At 44.5% G+C, this 17,844-nt stretch overlaps 1 protein-coding gene across 3 annotated transcripts in view; it reads right to left on the minus strand.

Moving 5' to 3' along the window:
* The window catches only part of LOC147735033 (ciliary neurotrophic factor-like), a 550,327-nt gene that overhangs the window by 57,459 nt on the left and 475,024 nt on the right, over positions 1–17,844 (minus strand). For all 3 annotated transcript variants that reach the window (XR_015307550.1, XM_086953133.1, XM_086953131.1), the window contains exon 4: positions 4,619–4,675. Coding sequence is in view for 2 of the 3 variants with exons in the window: in XM_086953133.1 (XP_086809259.1) it covers positions 4,619–4,675 (57 nt within the window). In the remaining variant the exon portion in view is untranslated. The remainder of the gene's footprint in view (positions 1–4,618; positions 4,676–17,844) is intronic.

The following is a 17,844-nucleotide window of genomic DNA, read 5'->3' on the forward strand; positions in this document are numbered from 1 at the left end:
CCAATAATATGGATCGAAGGATCAGAATTTCAAAGTGACAGCGAGAGATGAGTAACAAGGGGATTTAACTTGGCTAAGCCCAGGTTGGACAAGGGAAGTAGAAGAGGTCAAGGGGTAAATCCTCCCTCAAACTTCGTAGCTGTTGTACTTTGATCAAAGTGTGTGATCAGGGGCTTCAGTTGACTTCTTCTCTGGTAGTCCTAATGAACAGTATATGCTTGTCGAGTAAGTCAACCTATCCATTGGGTATGCGATAATGTGTCATGTTGCAGAAAAGCAAAGCTACAAAAACTATAGCCGGCATGTTTTGCGCTGACTTGTAGCTTGTTCTTGGCACTAATTAAGTGTGATTAAGCGCTAAATTCTTGGCATCAATTTGCTGTTTAGAGAGCCTGGTCAGCTCATCTCTTTGTGGTCAGCCTCAACTCCAAGACATCATCCTCGGTGTGCAGAGAGGTAGGGACATGTCCATGGCTGTCGACCACCTTGAAGACATGGGGCCCGATTCACAGAATGAACTTAAGACTTAAGACAGACTTAAGACAAAATCCTAACTTCTGTGAATACCAAAAGTAGTAAGTTCATTCTGTAAATGCCAAAAGTAGTAAGTTCATTCTGTGAATGCCAAAAGTAGTAAGTGCATTCTGTGAATACCAAAATAGTAGTAAGTTTAGGATTGAGTCATTCTGTGAATCAGGCCCATGATTCGTAGTTTGTGCGTCGTTATACATCCAAATCGATAGCCAGCAAATTTGGTTATGATAATGAGAGGATATTTGGGCAGGTTGTAGAGAGTCCAGTATAAGGCTAAGAAAGCATAAACTACTGGAGAAAATTAAACTCCACAAAAGCGATTCAGTGCACACTTCAGGAATCCCTGTCTGAGCTACTGGAATCCTCATGAGAGGCAGCCCATCGGCAGCACACAATGGACCCACGAAGGCCCCCCGATGCTTGAAGAGAAGCATTAACACTTGGAATGCGAGACCCACATAAATGTCTTCACTTCATTACTCAACCAGCGAAAATAATCCACTCCTAGCAAAAGGGTGAAGCCTAACTTTGGTGCATTACCCAATGCTCAAATCCCATGCGTCGAATTCAAAGCTGGCCCTCCGGAAACAGTCTTCTCTATTGAGCAGCGGACGGAATTATTCTCCAAGGTGTAAAGGTGGTCTACACCCCAAATTCAAGCTGACCTCACATGTCACTCTTACCTGGTTCTATGCAAGCACCCACAAAGTCTTGGACTGTTCTATCTTCTCAGTAGCAGAGAACACACGCTTACGCATTTATGCCGGAAGCGTACCACCTCCAATACTCATCAGTCCAGCACTAAAACAGTTTGCACATTCAGGACTACACAGTAGAAAGGGGGCACTAATCCAATTGTTCTTACACTATCTGAAACCACCACTGGTCCAAACAGTGACCAAAAACGGAAGTCTGTCAATAATCATCACATTCGACTTTTTGTTGCCGTTGGAGCAGATATGTGTCGGTGTCCTTTTGTAGCGCTCACTTGTCATAGAACATTTAGTAGAATTTCCAACATACAACTATTGTACTTGTATCCAGCAAGTTCCAGTTGATTCCACTTGGTCTGAGGAGGCTGGTGTGAGTATCACTGTAAAGGGGGCACTGCACTCTATAAAATATACCATAATGCCATCTTCCATTCTGTGGGCTCCCTCACCTCATTTACAGACCAAGGAAAAGTAATGTTCTGAACTGCAGACCAAGAGCTGCTCTGCTTTTCTGAAAAAAAGTCTTGACACAGAACAGACGCAGGGAGGAGTGATATTGAAAGGTAATATATTGGAGACAACAGGTCTCCAACAGACAGCTAAAGCTGTCTTAGCAATATCTAAAAATTTAAAAAAACAGTCACATAGAATTGCTGTTAAAATTCCTACTAAAAGAAACCAGTCCGGATCACTTCACTTAATGCAGCAATAGCTTGCACTGTCTATAAACCTTTATTCACTCATACAGCTATTTGCTGCTACTAGCAAGTACTACATGTATTGTTACAATCATTGTAAGGGGAGCAAGCAAGGTATTGCACGAACAAGTAGAATTAATATAATAAATTAAGTGCAATGCCCATAGCGCCCATCCATACTAATATAATAAAGAGAGAGCCCAAACCTTTGAGGCAGGTAATCTCAGGAACCACAGCACCAATCACAACACCCAATACAGCGTTAGAAAGGGCAGTTGCAGCAGAAGGACATAGGCTATGCAGACGCCCACCATATACATTTAAAAGGTAAAAGATCCGTGCCAGCAAAGTAGTCCCTTGTGGGCGTGTCTGCGTTGTGCTGTGGGCGTGACAAACGCTGGGGGCGTGTGGTACGTTCCGCCCTTCATGCCATGTCTCATATCGTGTGCTAATCCCACCCTGCTCCCTTTAAATGCCACTGCACCCCATAATCATAACCCACCGTAACTCCTTAAAATACCCCAACACCCTTAAACACTAACCCATCTTAACTCTATAAACATACCCTGTACCCCAAAACCCAAACCTATCCCTAAACACTAAAAATACCCCTGTACCCCAAAACCCAAACCTAGCCCTGAACCCTATAAATACCCCTGTACCTCAAAACCCAAACCTACCCCTGAACCCTAAAAATACCCCTGTACCCCAAAACCCAAACCTAGCCCTGAACCCTAAAAATAACCCTGTACCCCAAAACTCAAACCTACCCCTGAACCCTAAAATATCCCTGTACCCCACAACCTAAACCTAGCCCTGAACCCTTAAAATACCCCTGTCCCCCAAACCCCAAACCTACCCCTGAACCCTAAAAATACCCCTGTACCCCAAAACCCAAACCTAGCCCTAGCCCTGAACCCTAAAAATAACCCTGTACCCCAAAACCCAAACCTATCCTTGAATCCTAAAATACCCCTGTACCCCAAAACCCCAACCTAGCCCTGAACCCAATAAATACCCCTGTACCTCAAACCCCAAACCTACTCCTGAACCCTAAAAATACCCCTGTACCCCAAAATCCAAACCTAGCCCTGAACCCTAAAAATAACCCTGTACCCCAAAACCCAAACCTACCCCTGAACCCTAAAATACCCCTGTACCCCAAAGCCCAAACCTAGCCCTGAACCCTTAAAATACCCATGTACCCCAAAACCCAAACCTACCCCTGAACCCTAAAAATACCCCTGTACCCCAAAACCCGAACCTAGCCCTGAACCCTAAAAATAACCCTGTACCCCAAAACCCACACCTATCCCTGAATCCTAAAATACCACTGTACCCCAAAACCCAGACCTACCCCTCAACCCAAAAAATACCCCTTTACCCCAAAACCCAACCCTAGCCCTGAACCCTAAAAATACCCCTGTACCCCAAAACCCATACCTATCCCTAAACCATAAAACTACCCATGTACCCCATAACCCAAAACTATATCTGAACCCTTAAAATACCCAAACACCCCAAAACATATACCTCAGTACCCCAAAACATATACACCTATACCCATACTTACCTTATCCAAACATTTAAAAAAAACATGCTTTTACAATTCATGCATTTGCAACGAATTTCGTTGTAAATGTATGCATGGTAAAAGCATATAAAATGTAATGTCATGCATTATAATGGCATTGCGGAGTCATGGTACTTTCGTAATGAAAGTATGCGGAGTGATGGTATGCGGAAAGAAAGTTGCGGAATAATGGGTGTTTACCCTCCCCCGGTATGTACATTGGTGGCACGGCGGCCCACATCTCCAGCAACATACTCATATTTTTTCACCACCCATTTGAAAAATCCACAGGTCTCTCTCATTGATGGCCAGCACCGACATACACTTTTAGACACGCCTCTCGCCACAAGTTCTAGAATTGCGAACTTTAGAGCTGGGGAGCTACGTTCGAATCTAGGCATCAGCTGAACATCCTGTTATTCCAGGCAAATCACTTTGTCTCCCCGTGCCTACCACAAATGAATGTGCTCTTCTGTAATGTAAATTGTGCTCATGCCATGTTGTCGAGTTCTCGCTATATAATATTGCAAGGAAAAATAAAGTAGGGAAACTCGAGTTCACACACTACTGAACGTGCACTCTTAAGTGCATCAGCAGTGCACTGTGAATCGGAGAGTTTCACAGGCCTGTCACAGATAAGAAATGCTATCAAAACAAAATCATACAAAACAATATACTACTGGCCGGCAGCAATTCATACCCGCACAACGTCGGGACAGGCTGCTAGAAAAATATATAGGGCAGCCCCTTTGATATCTTTCCACCTTTAGTCATTCTGTCTTAAGCAAATCGAAAACAAATTAAAGAGGATACACAAAACTGACACATGCAGAGCTTAAAAAACACAAAAGTATTAAACTCAGTGGAAATACAAAAATATATACATTCAGGCACTCAAGACAACACATATACACACAGCACTAAGGAAAATAAATGAAATTCACCTTCACTCATAGCATAAACATATAAAAGCAGAACCGAACAATCAAATGCATTAAGAAGCCAAACAAATATATATACATAAAAGGAAGTCCCACAATTCACACACACTCATCTCATTTGCTAACCCACTCCTGTCAGATTCTCTATGAATGACTTACCAAGGATGTCTTTGGACAGCATGCTGTGACGACGGACAAGATTCCTGAAATCGTGTACTGTGAAGAGAGAGCGAGGTAGCATTAGTAGGATATGATAGTTAGGATTCTGCAATCGCTGTATAAAGTCCTGTCTCTAAGGGGCATATTATCAAGGACCGGTGTTAAAATGATCTCAGTTTTATCGGCAGGAAACTGCTGATAAAACGGGGGTAATGGGCTTGATAATACACCCTTGTTAATTCCCATAGAAGCCCATGTTCTGGTGTTAACATGGGCTTCTATGGAAATTAACAAGGATGTATTATCAAGCCCATTATCGCCGTTTTATCAGCAGTTTCCTGCCAATAAAACGGAGATAATTTTAACACTGGTCCTTGATAATATGCCCCTCAATTCTTTATAATACATGGGATTCAGCAATCCCTGTATCTAATGTCTTTATAACACATTGGGTTCTGCATTCCATATATTAAAGCCCAACTCCAATTTCTATATAATACATATGATTCTGCAGTCCCTGTATAAATGCGTGTCTCTAATTTTTTTACAATCAGCGTCTTGTGACACACCCAGTCACCAATTATAAAGGAAAGACGTCAGATCTCGGCTATTATATGTTATTACAGTTGAGTTCTGATGTCACAATGTGAGCTGGCTGACCCAGCAGCCAAGGTGAAATGTTGGTCAGGTCATGAAGCATAATCGAAGCAGCTGCTGAAACAAACCAATGGTTTTCTTTCTTCTGCTCTATTTTCTAGCTTACAGTGATGAACTGAGAGAACATGTTTATTTTTGCACTCCTTAGATAATTAGAGAAAATGTAGAATCCTTCTGCATGTCTCTACACATTCCAACTAGTGCAGTTTTTTTTTAAACTGACTTCTATTGAACTGTTTCTAATAATTGTTTGCAACAAATATCTAACAGGTTTTTGATGAATTTGCTTGGGAACTATAGGTTTCATTTTTATTCTTCCTGTTTGCAAACATGCTGATTCTTTCATGTGAAAAAGCTACGTACCAAGGTTTTAAGTGGTGTGTGGGGAAGGTGACGGTGGGACCATGTATTATTTGGTATAAAGTACTTCCTAGTGTACATGATAAGGATATTGCAAGTCATCTCAGAGTTCCATAACATTATAAAGTAACTCGGCTTCGGCCTCGGTCTTCTCTATGGTTATGAAAATCCTCTGTGACTTGCAATAGCCCTATAATGTACGGCAGGGGGAACTTTATCCCATATATAAGCAGCAATTTGTGACACAATCAGTCATCCATTATAAAGAAAAGAAGTCAGAACTATAATAAGTTATTACACTTGAGTTCTGACATCACAATACCTGCTGTCAGAGCCTGTAACTGAGTTGAAATGCAGGTCAGGTCACAAAGCAGCTGTTTAAAGCAATGAAATTAAATGTTGCTTTTCTTCTTCTGCTCTATTCTTTTAGCTTACAGTAACAAACAGAAAGAACATGTTTATTTTGTACACTCCTTAAATAATTATAGAACAGTTAACCGCATCACTGCGGCGCGAATTCCCCGCCCATGCTGACTCCGCCTTGCGCGGGCGGAGTCATGACGGAACGGTTCCGTCATCCGCACAGCTCACCCGACGTGCATGACGGAACCGTTCCGTCAACAGCATCGAAGGGGTTAAAACCTTTCTGCATGTTTCTATGCACTTTGAGCTACTGCAGCTTTTTGTTTTTATACTGACTTGTATTGAACTGTTTCAAATATCTTTTTGCAACAAATATCTAATGGGTTTTTGATGTGTTTAATTTTGCATTCGAAGTTCTATTTGTATTCTTCATCTGTTCAAACATGCTCTCTCTTTCAAATGAAGAGCTACATACCAAGGTTTTAAGTGGTTTGTGGAAAAGGTGATGGTGTGACCATGTATTATGTGCAAGTCACCTCGGAGTTCCATAACGTTATAAAGCTACTTGTCCTTCGGCCTCGTTCCTCTATATGGTTATGGAACTCCTAGTTCACTTACAATATCCTTATAATATACCGGAGGGGGTACTTTATCACTTATATAAAACTCACGCAGGACCAAGAGGGGCCCTCAGATTGTGTACACAGATAAGAATGAATTTTATGATTCTATAAACACGTTCAATAGGGAGTAGCACCAATCTATTTATTTATTTTCATGGTTTTTATACCAAGGCCTAAGTCCATCAGAATATCAGAGCACACAGCAACAACAGTGAGTGTATGCTGGATATACAGAGTGAAACAAATTATAAAAATACAGAAGTGAGAGGCATGGTTGATGGCCTTGCAATCCATAGTTAAATCACAGATTTCTACTCTGATACTGTAGTAAACATAATCTTACATCTGGCCAGAGCAGCATGCACCTTAGATATGAGGAACCGATGTGGAGCTGAACAGTGTAAGACATGAGTGGAGTGTTTTGGTTCCACCACTGTGAAGAGGCCACCACCTCCTTCCTCTAAGAGGAGAAGTTATGACTCACCTCCTGGTGGTGGGGCCTCTGAGAATTAGGGAGCATGTTTATGAGAGTCTTGCATCATTTTTGCACCATGCAAAGTGGTATATGCGTGATGCAAGACACTGAGTCAGATTTATGAAGCCACGCAGAGCCACATTGCTTGGCTTTAAGCTGCCTCATAAATCTTAAGTAAGACAACACAGCACAAATCACTGTCGCCCTGCGCTGTGCAAGGGAGGTGTTCCATGGGTGTTGCTGTGGGTGTTCCCATGCAACTTCCATGGGTTTTGATGCATTCCCAGATTTACAAGGACTTGTAAACCTGGGAATGGGTCAAATGTTACTCCTCCTCAGGGCAGGCCTAATAAGGAGAAATATATTTATTTCTGATAGTTTTTCCCTCTTTCTATGTGTGATGCATTCTCCAGCAAACATAGAAGGAGGAAACGCCGCTGGATTGTTTTTGTGCAGGAAGCTGCCCCTTCTTGCATGAAAACAATCTTGCCTACAACACAATTCAGAAAAGGGGGTGGTGATGAACAGAGTGTCCGAATTAAGCAGACCACTCTTACCCAGTCCAAAGATCAGGGCTAGATCCATCACCGTTATTTATCTCACTGCACCATCCCAGCTCAGAACCTGGCTATATGCAAACCAGTCTGTCCCTGGCCCAGTGCATCATGGGAACAGGGCAGACTAAACTACCAAGCCAATTCTTCACCAGAAAGGAGACAAGCTACCGGGGACCGGTTTCTGGCATTTCAGCCGTCTTCGGCCCGGCTTGCTTGAATCCTGATGGTGCAGTGAGAAAGGAACTCATGTCTGAGTATACCCTGCCACACCTATAGTGGCCAAAAACGATTCAGAAAAGGGGGTGGTGATGAACAGAGTGTCTGAATTAAGCAGACCGCTCTTACCCAGTCCAAAGATCAGGGCTAGATCCATCACCGTTATTTATCTCACTGCACCATCCCAGCTCAGAACCTGGCTATATGCAAATCAGTCTGTCCCTGGCCCAGTGCATCATGGGAACAGGGCAGACTAAACTACCAAGCCAATTCTTCACCAGAAAGGAGACAAGCTACCGGGGACCGGTTTCTGGCATTTCAGCCGTCTTCGGCCCGGTTTGCTTGAATCCTGATGGTGCAGTGAGAAAGGGACTCATGTCTGAGTATACCCTGCCACACCTATAGTGGCCAAAAACGATTCAGAAAAGGGGGTGGTGATGAACAGAGTGTCTGAATTAAGCAGACCACTCTTACCCAGTCCAAAGATCAGGGCTAGATCCATCACCGTTATTTATCTCACTGCACCATCCCAGCTCAGAACCTGGCTATATGCAAATCAGTCTGTCCCTGGCCCAGTGCATCATGGGAACAGGGCAGACTAAACTACCAAGCCAATTCTTCACCAGAAAGGAGACAAGCTACCGGGGACCGGTTTCTGGCATTTCAGCCATCTTCGGCCCGGCTTGCTTGAATCCTGATGGTGCAGTGAGAAAGGAACTCATGTCTGAGTATACCCTGCCACACCTATAGTGGCCAAAAACGATTCAGAAAAGGGGGTGGTGATGAACAGAGTGTCTGAATTAAGCAGACCACTCTTACCCAGTCCAAAGATCAGGGCTAGATCCATCACCATTATTTATCTCACTGCACCATCCCAGCTCAGAACCTGGCTATATGCAAATCAGTCTGTCCCTGGCCCAGTGCATCATGGGAACAGGGCAGACTAAACTACCAAGCCAATTCTTCACCAGAAAGGAGACAAGCTACCGGGGACCGGTTTCTGGCAATTCAGCCGTCTTCGGCCCGGTTTGCTTGAATCCTGATGGTGCAGTGAGAAAGGGACTCATGTCTGAGTATACCCTGCCACACCTATAGTGGCCAAAAACGATTCAGAAAAGGGGGTGGTGATGAACAGAGTGTCTGAATTAAGCAGACCACTCTTACCCAGTCCAAAGATCAGGGCTAGATCCATCACCGTTATTTATCTCACTGCACCATCCCAGCTCAGAACCTGGCTATATGCAAATCAGTCTGTCCCTGGCCCAGTGCATCATGGGAACAGGGCAGACTAAACTACCAAGCCAATTCTTCACCAGAAAGGAGACAAGCTACCGGGGACCGGTTTCTGGCATTTCAGCCATCTTCGGCCCGGCTTGCTTGAATCCTGATGGTGCAGTGAGAAAGGGACTCATGTCTGAGTATACCCTGCCACACCTATAGTGGCCAAAAACGATTCAGAAAAGGGTGTGGTGATGAACAGAGTGTCTGAATTAAGCAGACCACTCTTACCCAGTCCAAAGATCAGGGCTAGATTCATCACCGTTATTTATCTCACTGCACCATCCCAGCTCAGAACCTGGCTATATTCAAATCAGTCTGTCCCTGGCCCAGTGCATCATGGGAACAGGGCAGACTAAACTACCAAGCCAATTCTTCACCAGAAAGGAGACAAGCTACCGGGGACCGGTTTCTAGCATTTCAGCCGTCTTCGGCCCGGCTTGCTTGAATCCTGATGCTGCAGTGAGAAAGGGACTCATGTCTGTGTATACCCTGCCACACCTATAGTGGCCAAAAACGATTCAGAAAAGGGGGTGGTGATGAACAGAGTGTCTGAATTAAGCAGACCACTCTTACCCAGTCCAAAGATCAGGGCTAGATCCATCACCGTTATTTATCTCACTGCACCATCCCAGCTCAGAACCTGGCTATATGCAAATCAGTCTGTCCCTGGCCCAGTGCATCATGGGAACAGGGCAGACTAAACTACCAAGCCAATTCTTCACCAGAAAGGAGACAAGCTACCGGGGACCGGTTTCTGGCATTTCAGCCGCGGCTGAAATGCCAGAAACCGGTCCCCGGGAGCTTGTTTCTTTCCCAGTGTAAGAATTGCCTTGGTAGTTTGGTTTGCCCTGTTCCCATCATGCACTGGGACAGGAACAGACTAATTTGCATATAGCCAGGTTCTGAGCTGGGATGGTGCAGTGAGCTAAAAAACGGTGTTGGATCTAGCCCTGATCTCTTGACTGGGTAAGAGTATTCTGCTTAATTCAGAAACTCTGTCCATCACCACCCCTTGTTGTTAAATATTTTGTCCACCCTAAGCGTGGAAGGGTATACTCAGATGTGAGTCCCTTGCTCATTGCACCATCAGGATTCAAGCAAACCGGGCCGACGACGGCTGAAATGCCAGAAACCGTTCCCCGGGAGCTTGTGTCCTTCCCAGTGTAAGAATTGGCTTGGTAGTTTGGTTTGCCCTGTTCCCATCATGCACTGGGACAGGAACAGACTAATTTGCATATAGCCAGGTTCTGAGCTGGGATGGTGCAGTGAGCTAAAAAACGGTGTTGGATCTAGCCCTGATCTCTTGACTGGGTAAGAGTATTCTGCTTAATTCAGAAACTCTGTCCATCACCACCCCTTGTTAAATATTTTGTCCACCCTAAGCTTGGAAGGGTATACTCAGATGTGAGTCCCTTGCTCATTGCACCATCAGGATTCAAGCAAACTGGGCCGACGACGGCTGAAATGCCAGAAACCGGTCCCCGGGAGCTTGTTTCCTTCCCAGTGTAAGAATTGGCTTGGTAGTTTGGTTTGCCCGGTTCCCATCATGCACTGGGACAGGAACAGACTAATTTGCATATAGCCAGGTTCTGAGCTGGGATGGTGCAGTGAGCTAAAAAACGGTGTTGGATCTAGCCCTGATCTCTTGACTGGGTAAGAGTATTCTGCTTAATTCAGAAACTCTGTCCATCACCACCCCTTGTTGTTAAATATTTTGTCCACACTAAGCGTGGAAGGGTATACTCAGATGTGAGTCCCTTGCTCATTGCACCATCAGGATTCAAGCAAACCGGGCCGACGACGGCTGAAATGCCAGAAACCGGTCCCCGGGAGCTTGTTTCCTTCCCAGTGTAAGAATTGGCTTGGTTGTGGGATTGGTTGCTGGGCGACCCGGAAGCGCTAACACTACGGACGAATAACATGCTGTCAAAGATTGGTTACTGACCCAGACATGAGGTTGGATTTACGGACTATCCCTGCCCTGTGATCTGGTGTGTACTTGGACTTTGCATAAATATTTAACCATCCAATTGTTCCAGGATAACCTCGTCTTCTAGAAAGACACTCTTTTGGGGGCCATCCTCTTCTGGGCAACAGCTCCACCGTCACTGCTGTTTCCCTCCCGCCGCCGCTAACCACCGCGCCCGCTGTGCGGAGGGGGACCACAAATCCCATCATCCTTTGCAGCGGAACCGGAAGCCGCAGAATGAGATCCCACGCCTGGAGGCGCTTAAAGGCCAGCTGACACCCCGGCAGAGTGGGCGAGGTTTTCACCTACCAGAGACTCTTTTTGGGGCCATCCTCTTCTGGGCAACAGCTCCACCGTCGCTGCTGTCTCCCTCCCGCCGCCGCTAACCACCGCGGCCGCTGTGCGGAGGGGGACCACAAATCCCATCATCCTTTGCGGCGGAACCGGAAGCCGCAGAACGAGATCCCGCGCCTGGAGGCGCTTAAAGGCCAGCTGACACCCCGCCTCGCGGGGACCGCGCGTGGGACAACGCTCGGGGCTAAGCCCGGGCAAAGGGCGGGCCCTCTGTGGCCCTCAGAGGCCTGAGGAGTCTGGGCTGGGCACCACCCCCTGGCCGATCCGCCGCCCAATAAAAAGGTATTTACACACTTGACCAAAATAAGCATACTGTAAATCGCACCTATGGAGCCAAAGTCAAATGTTAAGACCATGGTCAAAAAAACACCTATCCATACACGCTCTGTCACAAGGAATACTGCCCCAGTAAAAACTCCGCTACCAACTCTAACTGCAATTGACCGCATGCTACAACAGACAATTGTGGTGGTAGCCAACGCCATTGAAAATACTGAGAGACGATTATCCTTACCACCTAGTGCTTGTTTAATCCAGCAGACATTACAACCCGAAGATCACAATGTAAATAACATAAATGTGACATCACTATCAAATGACTCTATACTAATGCAATCTTCCACGGGTCTTCCTGGGGCCGAGCCAACCCATGTGGAAGATCATCCCATAGTTCCTGCAGTGTTTCAAGATAGGGAAAGTCGGTTGTCCCTAACCCCAAATTTACAGATTAATGTTACACCGGCTGGGGCACCGGGGCTCAGTAACGTGCCTGAGACCAGCGCAGTTCTGATTTCACACAGGTTCCTCCCGCCAGAAATGTGGCCCCCACGGCAGCTACCGGCAAGCCCAGTAACTTACACACCTATATCCCAGGTAACACCACAAGTGGGCCCTTTGGGGTTAGAGGTAGAGAGGCAACGGGTCATACCCCAGTAAACGGGAATCCACCAGCACGCAGCTACTACAATAACATCATTCCTGCAGTGATTAATCTCCCGCCAGAAAGTAGACCATATGTGGCAATTCTCGCTAATGTCCCGAAACTTAAACCCTCTCAATTCGAAAATAACGAAACACTCAAAAACAAAATCTTGTACTGGCTTGTCCACAACTGTGGATTCCCCCTAAGAGGGGCAAGTCAGATCCTCTCAACCCAAAGGGTAGGGTGGGTGGGTCCCAGTAAAAAGGAAATAAGTGGGGACTGCGTAATCATAAATTATAAGACCACTGAATGGGCAAGGGATTCCATCTTGAATGCGCCGATCCCATCAGATAATGATTACAACACTACCCTGTTCCCACTGGACTACTTTTACAGGAATCAGGTGGGATTTAAAATTCCCGTGCAGAATTTTAAACACCCCAGAGCAATACACATGCCTCACCCACCTGTACAGCAGGCACCAGTGCAATCAGCTGGGCACCCTATGATTCCTTATGACCCAAACAACCAATATGTACTACAGCAACCACTGAACTTATTCAGAACACCAAACCCCAATTATTTTAATAACCCTAATGTCTCCGGGTTAGGAACTAGCGTTTATGGCCAATATGCAGTCCCAACATCTAATAGATTTCAGATATTCAACTCCCTAGATGAAAATGACTGACTAGGGGATACTCACGTTGCTAAGCCATCTGTAACTGAGGAACCTAGGTTGATGGCCGCTAATACAGTTGAGAAATTTCCAACAGACACCGCTGTAGCAAACTCTAATGATCCAACCCTGATAGATGCAATTATATGTACTGGTGAAAATCAACTGGAGAACCCGATAACATCTTCAGTCATAATAGTTACTGATCCACCACATGTAGTTTTAGAACCTGAGAACCTGAGGGTCATTACATGGAATATAGCAAATACACCCCCATTTGGGATGACTTTATCAAACAGGGTTACAACATAATTTGTCTGCAAGAAACCTGGGACAGGGAGGATGTACACGTCGAGGGATATATTTCCTTTAGTGTGCAGGCTGTGGCATCCCAGGCTGGTAGAGCCAAGGGTGGACTAGCGACCTGATATCCACCGCACTGACCGAGTTTAGTGTTAGCGATTATGTAGTACTAGGAGACCACGCTTCTGTTCTGCGCATGGTCCATAGCAGATGTAGAGATCTAATAGTAGTGAACTTCTACAATAATATTGCGGGGCACAAACGGGGAATGATCATTTCTGATATAGAGCAGGCCATTGACGTGACCTTATCAAGTACATCCAAACCAGCCGCAATCCTATGGGTAGGAGACTTCAACATCAAAACATGTAACCACGCACTCAAGGGGGCATGTGGCCACAGGGAGGAGTACTCGGGAAGGGAAACAGGTGTATATAACCACTTCCCACACAATAATTATGGCGGTGCTTTAAATAAACTACGTGCCAAATATGACCTGGACCTCCTAGAATGTAACAAGAACATAAACAATGTCAGGTGTCCGACATTTCATGGGAGAAACAGCCAATCATTCATTGATCACATTGTGATATCTTGCTCCGTAGTTTACATCAATGTCTGGGTAATTGAACAAACTGTTAGTGACCATAATAGTGTAACCGTTGAATTATTGGACTGGGGAACCAAAAGGAATACCTATGGCCAACCAATCCAGGACATTGTGGCAGAAAGACCTAATGGGATGAGGGTGAATTGGATAAAAGTTGACCCCACTCAATTTGTAGCCAACGTGATCACAAATTGTTGCAGAGAGGTTGAGTACTGCTTGTCCTCTAATCCATGCCCACGAACCTTGTTATTCTACTTCCTAAACATAACAAAAATGATTGAGAAATCCTTGACACACAAAGCTCGGAAATTAAGGAAGGTCAAGGCGATGTGGTTTGATGACCATTGTGCCCAGTCACTAAAAAGGCTGAAAACTTCACTTGATGCTACACCAAGGGACGCTAGCAAGCTCAGGGAAGAGCGCCACAACTACAAAACTGCACTCTCCACCAGGAAGAAGGAATTGCAGGACGAGGCATGGGCAAAACTAGATTTGGCTGCAGATACCAAAGATCACAAACTTTTTTGGGACACTGTAAATAGTCCGTTCCTGAAGAACGATAACATTCCTGAATTAACTTCGCATGTCAGTTGCCGGGCTTGGATAGCACACTTTACAGGGATTTTTAACTCTGATTTTACTTTTGGTTTTACTTCTGATTTTAATTCCAATGTTTTACCTGATACATCAAACTGTTTTAAATGGGAGAAAATATTGTTTTCCGTGACATTATGAGAGGTGATTGAGGCAATCGAGAAGAGTAAGGGGGGGAAAGCCCCGGGACCGGATGGGGTCCCTGTGGACTTTTACAAATTTGAGATTACCCTATGGGCCCCCATTTTGACCCGTTACTTTAATGCTGCAATTGAAGATAAGTTACCGATTTCATGGGGACAATCAATTATAGTGCCACTTTTTAAAAAGGGCTCCAGGGCAGAAGCACAAAATTACCACCCAATTTCACTCTTGGACTCGTCGTTAAAGATTCTGAGTCGTGTACTCTTGACGAGACTAGAGTCCTGGGTAGAAGACAATAACATCCTTTCACCTATCCAGTACGGGTTCCGAAGGGGTCTAGGAACTATGGAGCAGTGCGTGAACCTGGAACTTATTATCGGCAAGTACACGAAAGCCAAGGAAGGGAATTTGTTTATGTGCTTCGCTGATTTAAGTTCCGCATTTGACCTGGTGGAACACGCACTGCTCTGGCCAACACTACTTGCCATGGGCGCACCACCCGAAATCATCCACCTTCTGGCTAGAATGTACAGTAGTCTCTCAAGTAAGGTTAGATTCGGAACAGATGGTGAATGTACTCCCTTTTTTAAAATTGGCAGAGGGATCCGACAAGGGTGCGTGCTAGCCCCTCTTTTATTCTCCCTTTTTATCAATTATGTTGACCAATTTTTACGAGAATCTAATGCCGATGCCCCTATCATTAATGGAAAGCAAATACCCGTCCTTTTATACGCGGACGACGCGGTCCTGATTTCCAGGACCGCGAACGGGCTGCAAAAGTTAATCGAGAAGTTCCATATTTTTATTCAGGGCAGAAAGCTTAAAATTAATAAGAGTAAGACAATGACTATGACCTGCGGAAAGAAAATGAAGAAAAACAAGACATTTTTTTTAGATGGGGATAAACTCGAAGCTGTACAATATTTCTGTTATTTAGGTATTACCTTTTCAGGAGATGGGAGATGGGTAAATGAACAATCTTGTGTTGACCTGAAAATGATCAGAAATGTAAATTGCATTTTCAGATTTGCCTCAAAACTGGGGGGCCGTAGAATCCGAGAGATGATCTCCATCTATAATTCAAGGTGTATGTCCTCTGCCCTGTATGGAGCTGGGATATGGGGATATAATCCCCAGATTGCCCTGTCCATCCAGCGGGAGGAAAACAAGTACCTAAAACGACTACTATGCCTCCCCGTTTCTGCTTCAACTGAGATTACTCACAGAGAGTTAGGCCTAAATTACGTTACAGATTTGATTGCATTGCGTCCCCTGTCCCTATGGCGATCCATATGAGCTAAGGAAGAAACCAGGTTTACCCAGGAAGTAATTATGGATTGTATTAAACTTGATCGTCACTCGAAAATCCCCTGGCTAAAACACATTCAATTTTGGTATAAGACCCTCTTTGGTCAGGACATTTTTAAAGATATATTAACAGAATCAGTTTTAACAAAGCGTGACCTCAAATCCACTTACCTGGGCCATGTAAAAGGGACCAGAATGAAGGAGTGTGCAATGCAAAGTACGTTTAAATTATACATGGAATACAATCTTAGCACAGGTCTCTCCCCTTATCTCACATTTGTCAGTATTAATTCCCATCGCTTTGTTCTAGCTCGCCTGAGGCTGGGAATAGTTCACCATTTAGTGGCTTTCCCCACAGTAAAAAAACCTGGGATATGTCTGTGTCCATGCGATGGGAAATCTAAACAGAGCATCTGCCACTTTTTACTTTTTTGTAACTTTTATACTGGTTTTAGAAAGTTTTATCTGAAGCAATTATTCCTAAATTATAACATGTGCAATACAAGAGCCGCAATGCAATTGATGTTTGACTTGGCTTCCCCGGATGTGTGTTATCGTGTGGCCACTTATATCTTAAAATGACTTCTTTCCCCCCCGAATACTCCCCTGGCTGCTACACTTTATGTCACGAATGTGTCCTATTCTGCCTATGATTCATTGTTCTAGTTACATTGTTTATATATGTATTTATTTGCAATGCACTTTATACTGCACATTTGCACCTGCAGAAAGTACTCTATGGTAATGATTGTGTCCCGGTATTTTGCATTTTACACTGGCGTTTTGCACATACCTTTATCGTAAACAAATTGCTGCTAAAATGTTTAAAGTGACCAAACAGCCGTCGCACTTTATTCTTAATCCTGCCTATTTGCACATGTCAATAGCACTTTATGTATATGATAAGTCTCTAGAATTTTGCACTTTACATTAGCGTCTTTTGCACTAACTCTTTCTATAATAACTGCTGCTAAAACGTATATAGTGACCAATTTAACTTTGTACTCAAGTGAGACACACCTTGTATTACAATTGAACTAAAACGAAACTAGTGTATGGATACGATGTAATTTTAACTGTTTCATTATCTATAACTTACATAAATGTGAATTTGAAACTGTATTTATGTATGTTGCTACATGGTTGTACTTGTACAAACCGAATAAAGCATTTTGAAACTGAAACTGGCTTGGTAGTTTGGTTTGCCCTGTTCCCATCATGCACTGGGACAGGAACAGACTAATTTGCATATAGCCAGGTTCTGAGCTGGGATGGTGCAGTGAGCTAAAAAACGGTGTTGGATCTAGCCCTGATCTCTTGACTGGGTAAGAGTATTCTGCTTAATTCAGAAACTCTGTCCATCACCACCCCTTGTTGTTAAATATTTTGTCCACCCTAAGCGTGGAAGGGTATACTCAGATGTGAGTCCCTTGCTAATTGCACCATCAGGATTCAAGCAAACCGGGCCGACGACGGTTGAAATGCCAGAAATCGGTCCCCGGGAGCTTGTTTCCTTCCCAGTGTAAGAATTGGCTTGGTAGTTTGGTTTGCCCTGTTCCCATCATGCACTGAGACAGGAACAGACTAATTTGCATATAGCCAGGTTCTGAGCTGGGATGGTGCAGTGAGCTAAAAAACGGTGTTGGATCTAGCCCTGATCTCTTGACTGGGTAAGAGTATTCTGCTTAATTCAGAACCTCTGTCCATCACCACCCCTTGTTGTTAAATATTTTGCCTACAACACAGGCACCGTTGCACCATGAGGCAGATGGAAAGAACAGGGATGCACCGTATCAGCTAAATATAGTGCA

Source organism: Lissotriton vulgaris, chromosome 1_2 (genome assembly GCF_964263255.1).
Source record: "Lissotriton vulgaris chromosome 1_2, aLisVul1.2, whole genome shotgun sequence".
Classification (NCBI taxonomy): domain Eukaryota; kingdom Metazoa; phylum Chordata; class Amphibia; order Caudata; family Salamandridae; genus Lissotriton; species Lissotriton vulgaris.